Source organism: Macrobrachium rosenbergii, chromosome 8, assembly GCF_040412425.1.
Source record: "Macrobrachium rosenbergii isolate ZJJX-2024 chromosome 8, ASM4041242v1, whole genome shotgun sequence".
NCBI lineage: Eukaryota > Metazoa > Arthropoda > Malacostraca > Decapoda > Palaemonidae > Macrobrachium > Macrobrachium rosenbergii.
The window spans coordinates 40908598-40915367 of NC_089748.1; the positions used below are offsets into that span (position 1 = coordinate 40908598).

Genomic DNA, 6770 nt, shown 5'->3' on the forward strand with positions numbered 1-6770 from the left:
GTTTACCATATGACGGCAGACTTACTTTCATATAGTATGATTATATAGAGTTCTTTTTCATAAACTGACATTGATTGAGTATCCCCACCGAATGGCGACTGTTTTTTCAACGTTACGAATTACGTTCATTCATAAGCATAACGTCTATAGTATTTTTTTTTAGCACTTTTGCCGTATTGCAAAGCGCCAGTGTTAGGAGTCTGGCTCAGAAACTACCTCGTCTCTTGCGACCACGCCCATTAGTTCATCTAGTTCACATAACTTTCTGACTTGGCAAATCGATAACTGGCTTTATCTCGACTCTGCTTTTAGATCATATAATTGACGACCATCGCTGGTAGAGCTAATAAATGGAGATTAGGCAATTTTCATATAAAACTGGAAAAACCTACACAGAGCTAAATTTGTGACAGAAATTTTACTTATACAAGCCAAGGAACTTACGCCAAGTATCCAAAGATTGTGTGTTGCTGTTGGCTTGCTAATCTTATGCTCGCCTCAATGCTTTCTATTTGAGGCAAAACGAGTTATATAGTATAAAATGTGAAGCTAATGTAAATTGGGGTTAAAATTCAAATCAGGGGCTAGCAGCATATGATAAATATACTCAGAATTGGTCTTATGTACTTTTAGCCACAGAAGACATTATAAATTTAATCACAGAATAGATATACAGTATAATCAGAATTGTTCCTTTATAGACATAAATAAGAATTAATGACTATATATATATATATATATATATATATATATATATACACATATACATATATAATATTTGAGGATTGGAGTCAGGAAGGGGGCATCCATCCTTTGAACTTGCCAAAACAAATTATGATGGAGCCATTCAGTGACTTAAACATGTGGAGAAAGCTCATCAAAAGCAGCGACCCTGACTAGGGATTAAGCTGACAAGTAGTAGAAGATCTAGTATTTGCATATATATTTTTTATTACATTAAGAGTGAAGCATTTTCGATCTCGTTATCACTGAAAGAAATGCAAACTGTAAAATGTAATCTAACACTAAAGATTTCTGTTGTAAATCTGATTAACTTGAGACAGTTTCAGTCGTAAATCTGATTAACTTAATACAATTTCATTTGTAAATATGATTAACTGAACACAATTTCAGTTGCAAATCTGATTGACTGAGCACAATTTCAGTTGTAAATCTGATGGACTGAACACAATTTCAGTCGTAAATCTGATTAACTGAACACAGTTTCAGTTGTAAATCTGATTAACTTAACACAATTTCAGTTGTTAATCTGATTAACTGAACACTATTTCATTCGGAAATCTGATTAACGGAACACAATTTCAGTTGCAAATCTGATTAACTGAACACTATTTCATTCGGAAATCTGATTAGCTGAACATAGTTTCAGTTGTAAATCTGGTGAACTGAACACAATTTCTGTTGCAAATCTGATTAACTTAACGCAATTTCAGTTGTAAATCGTGATTAACTAAACATTAACTGAATACAGTTTCAGTTGTAAACCTGTTTAACTGAACACAATTTTATTTGTAAATTTCATTAATTTAACACAATTTCAGTTGTCAATCTGATTAACTAAACACAATTTCAGTTGTAAATCTGATTGAATGAACACAATTTCAGTGGTAAATCTGATTAACTGAACACAACTTGAGTTGTAAATCTGATGAATTGAGCATTGACTGAACACAATTTCAGTTGTAAATCGTGATTAACTGAAAATTAACTGAACACAGTTTCATTTGTAAATCTGATTAACTGAACACTGACTAAAGACAATTTCACTCGCAAATCTGATGAACTTAACACAGTTTCAGTTGTAAATCTGATTAGATGAGCACAATTTCAGTTGTAAATCTGATCAACTTAACACATGTTGATGCCACTTGAAGATAACAAGAAGATAAAAGAATAAAAAAATAAAATTCTGTTAGCTTTTATGTTTACAAAGTGCACCGTCCTGTTCCGTATTGTATCGTTTTAATATTTCCGTGATTTTATTCCGTCCCGCTATCAGATCCGAGAGTTTTTCCGCGACGAAAATGTTTAATAACGATTATCCACACACTGAATCTGTAATTGCGAGTGTGAATGATCTCGAGAGCAATAAACTGGCGCACTGTGAGTGGAAACGGGAGATCAGACGCGGTAATGGCATCGACATTCACGTCCCGGGTATGGTTCGACATGGTCGACTTGAAATTAGCTGTAATTTTGATGCGATAGGAATCGAGTTGTTCGGTCCTGTCTTGGGTTGGGTCCGTTCCGTCATATCCAGTTGGTTCTTTAGGAACTGGGCTGAATTGTTTGTTACAAAATGCTATGATGATTTGTGTTTTATGTATATATATATATATATATATATATATATATATATATATATATACACGCTAGTATATATATATATATGAGGGCATATAATGTATACAGACTTGCACTTGCTCACAAATAGACATGTAAATAAAAAGATAAATGACAAGCGTGAACTCAAAGCAAGCAACGGAACCACATCTCAGAAAACATTGCACCAGAATGACTTCATACATGAACGAATGGAAACAAGTTCGCCTCAGCTTATTAAGCGTTCTGTCACTTGTCGGTTCATTATGACCCCCGCCTCCTCCCTTCAGTCAAGTTCTCTTCATCACACGAGCCATTTGCATCACCATCATCGTCATCATCACCTCCATTTAAATTTCATAACTGTGTGATGGTTAGTGACGCCTATAATGGAGGGTGTGGTTGAGGCTACCGGATAATGGTTGGGGTGAAAATACTTGACCAAGATTTTTGTTGGATGGGCGCGGTTGGTTGTTTGGTAGCCCGGATCATGTTAGTTTTTCTCCGGCTTCCAATTATATGTAAAATAGCTTTTTTCCCCTTTATAATAACTTTTAAGTGTCTCGTAGTTCACTCATAATGTTGACTTAATCTTGGTTACACAGAGAGAAAGTTAGGAGGATTAAGTACACGAGGTGTATTACTTAATATGAGGTCGATGATTGGCCCTTTAACATAAAGGTAATGGGGCATTGTTTTCATTCAAGTTGTAATTAGTTTTAAACGTAAGTCAGATCATTTGAATATTGTTATTAATCAGCTGAATCTTACAAGAGATGTTTGCTTGTATTGTTGAAGATACTTGCAATTTATTTTAGGTGTTCCTTAAGCTCAGTAAGGGATTTTAAGCTTAGATTTATATTCGTATTCATAATGAGGCCAATTTTAAGGTAATGAAGAGGAAGCCACAACAGAGAGAGAGAGAGAGAGAGAGAGAGAGAGAGAGAGACCATTTCATAATAAGGCCAATTTTAAGCAAACATCGAGCAAGCCGTAACTTACTGACAGAGAGAGAGAGTTATACTCCATTTCATAATAAGGCCAATTTTAAGCAAACATCGAGCAAGCCATAACTTACACTGAGAGAGAGAGAGAGAGAGAGAATTATAATCCATTTCATAATAAGGTCAATTTTAAGCAAACATCGAGCAAGCCATAACTTACTCTGAGAGAGAGAGAGAGAGAGAGAGTTATAATAAGGCCAATTTTAAAAGCAAACATCGAGCAAGCCATAACTTACTGAGAGAGAGAGAGAGAGAGAGAGAGAGAGTTATAATAAGGCCAATTTTAAGCAAACATCGAGCAAGCCACAGCCTACTCTGAGAGAGAGAGAGAGAGAGAGAGAGAGAGAGAGTTATAATGAGGCCAATTTAAGCAAACATCAAGCAAAGTTGAGCCTACTCTGAGAGAGAGAGAGAGAGAGAGAGTCAAGTCACGGATAGAATCGAATTTGTATGGAAGTACCCGCTGTCTGTCATTGAAGGATGCCCAAGCCAAATTAAGATGTCAGGGGGGTTCATGGAAAGCAAATTGCCCTCGCGAAGGGCAGTGCCCACAAAAGATGCCCTGTTCGTGGGTGGTAGACAGACACAAGGGCTTCGTAGGAAGGGCTTTCCACAGTATTCCTTGGGAACTCGCCCTTCTTCTCCTGTAGGAGGCTGCAGCCCTGGTCTAAATCTGAAGGGAGATTTTGTTTCTTTGGGATGTGATGAAATTTTAGTTAAATTATACGGGAAATTTTTTTTAATATATAACCGCAACTTTCATTGATACATAAAAGAAAGGTGACTTGATTTTTGTGTTGTTTCTTTGGGATGTGTACAGGAAATTTTAGTTAATTTATACGGGAAACTTTTTTTTAACATATAACAACGACTTTCATTGATATATAAAAGAAACTTGACTTGATTTTTGTGCTTAATCTAGTGGGCGTATTTATTCGTTATGTGGTTTTATTCCTTTGCTTAATCTTTTGTACGAGAGTTTGAGGACTCTATGTATTGCATGTATGTATGTATGTTTTTGCATATATATATGTATGTATGTGTGTATGTATTTATATATATATATATATACATATACATATTTATATATTTGTGTGTGTGAGAGAGAGAGAGAGAGAGAGAGAGAGAGAGACTCTTAATAAGAATTAGAATTCAGTGTGTGTGTGTACGTAATTTGTATTACGTGTTTACTGCCTCCTGACCTTGCCTCGGAATTCACACCCTGCCAAGGAGGAAAAATCGTACGTAGATGTAGCAGACATATTGGCTGTTCGTGTAGTCAGAATCTTGTTACATTCGTTCATCTAATTGTCTTCGCGCATTGAAGCAGCCATGCGTGAGTAGAAACCGTTCATATAAATTAACAAGTAAAAAATGCGCCGAAGTTTCTTTGGGGCAAACGGGTTTTCTGTACAGCGTATAATGCCGTATGCAACTTTCAGCCGCGGCCCGTGAAACTCATCCACGGTCCGGTGGTGGCCTCAGCCACGGCCCGTGAAACTCAGCTAAGGTGCGGTGGTGGCCTGTGTTGTTGGTACCTATATCGGTGCCGGAAGTACGGTTATGGCTAACTTTAAACTTAGATAAAATAAAAACTACTGAGGCTGAGGGCTGCAAATTGGTATGTTGATCATCCACCACTCCAATCATCAAGCATGCCAAATTGCGGTCCTCTAACCTCAATAACCACTTCATTTATTAAGGTTGAAGATTAGCCATAATCATTCTTCTGGCACCGCTGTAGGTACCAACAACACAGGCCACCACCTGACCGTGGCTGAAAGCTTCATGGGTTCACAGCTCATAAAGCATTATACACTACAGAAAAATCGATTGCGCCGAAGGCACTTCGGCGCATTTTTACTTGTTTCGCCTACAAGCAAGTCACAATTGTTTAAAGATATTGTAATTGAATATAGTTAATTATCTAAAACTAAAGTTTATGTACGAATGTATCGTTCAGACCAAAAGCAAAACATATATTCCTTGCACGAGAATCCCTTGTTACACGTTCAATACATCTCCTTCAAACAAGTAAATATTCCCTTCCGTCTGTTTTTAAATATGAAATTTTTTGTTTAAGGCCAGGCGAAGAAATCCGACCCTGCAATTACAAATCTAACTCTCCCACAGCCACCCGAGATGATGAAAATGATGATGATGATGATGATAATCTCTCTGGTCGGTTTGTTCTCCAGAAGCTTCTTTATACCTGCGAGTTAATTGGCAGCCGTCTCTCTCTCTCCTACCTGAGTTACGTCTCCGGGCGCCTCGTTTTATAAACCCCAACTACCCATAGTTACAGCCGAGTTGAGCTGGCACAGTAATTATTATGCAGTGACCACCGCCACCGCCGCCACCACTCCTGCCTAAATATGCTCTTCGTAGCTGTCTCCACTCGTAAGCCCCCGTCAGATAAGGCCGAGGGTTCTGTGCACCTCGACGGTGATCCTCCGACGTAATCCTCGAAGTGAAAGAGAAAAGAAATTGGTCTTTTTTCGACCCAAATATTCTTCGTGTTTGTTTGACCCAAATAGTCACTGGGCCGTGGCGTAACTCCGTGGAAGCTGCGAGGGTTTTTGGGGGGGAGTGAATTTGGGGGGCCGTGGTTTGTACGGAGACCGATCGTGATTCTCTCTCTCTCTCTCTCTCTCTCTCTCTCTCTCTCTCTCTCTCTCTCTCTCTAACCCTTTTAGTACGGACGCCAGGTAGGGCTTATTAGTTAATTTATATTTTACTCTTATTTCATTCTCGCTGTCTGGAAATCAAGCATATGCTCTCTCTCTCTCTCTCTCTCTCTCTCTCTCTCTCTCTCTCTCTCTCTCTCTCTCTCTCTCTCTCTAACCCTTTTAGCACTTTCGCCAGATAACGGCCTATTAGTTAATTTATATTTTACTCTTATTTCATTCTCGCTGTCTGGAAGTCAAGCATATTTCTCTCTCTCTCTCTCTCTCTCTCTCTCTCTCTCTGTAGTAGTGTCGTTTCTTGTGATACCTGTATTGTGTCAATGTATGTGCCCAATATAATTTTTTTCTCAGCGAACTGGAAAAAGCAGATTTGTTTCTCGTGATATCTGTATTTTGTGAGATACCCAGAATGTATTTACTTTTTAACCTTATTTTGATTTTTTCCAGAGTAGAACTGGACAAAGCAAACGAGACAAGAGTTCCGCCTATTTGATTATTGTACGTCTTTGTGCTTATTCCTTTATCACTAGCCATGTGGTGGATGATCGCTTACTCGGCACTTGAAAAAATGGATAAGCATCGCGTATGAGACAATATATAAATCAAGACAAATTCTTGTCCTTTACTCTGTCTGCTAAGTAAAGGACAAGAAGTCGAGTGGCCTTGCAGAACTCCATTGTTTCTCTTTCCTTCGTGGATTTTGTCTTTATTTATATATTCATTTTTTCATTCAGTT

At 37.8% G+C, this 6770-nt stretch overlaps 1 protein-coding gene across 1 annotated transcript in view; it reads left to right on the top strand.

The window, feature by feature from the left end:
- The window catches only part of LOC136841121 (mitotic apparatus protein p62-like), a 59497-nt gene extending 52970 nt beyond the window's left edge, over positions 1 to 6527 (top strand). Inside the window, exons 3-4 of the mRNA XM_067108167.1 lie at positions 5431 to 5532; positions 6482 to 6527. Coding sequence (XP_066964268.1) covers positions 5431 to 5532; positions 6482 to 6527 — 148 coding nt within the window. The remainder of the gene's footprint in view (positions 1 to 5430; positions 5533 to 6481) is intronic.
- Positions 6528 to 6770: the final 243 nt, after the last annotated feature.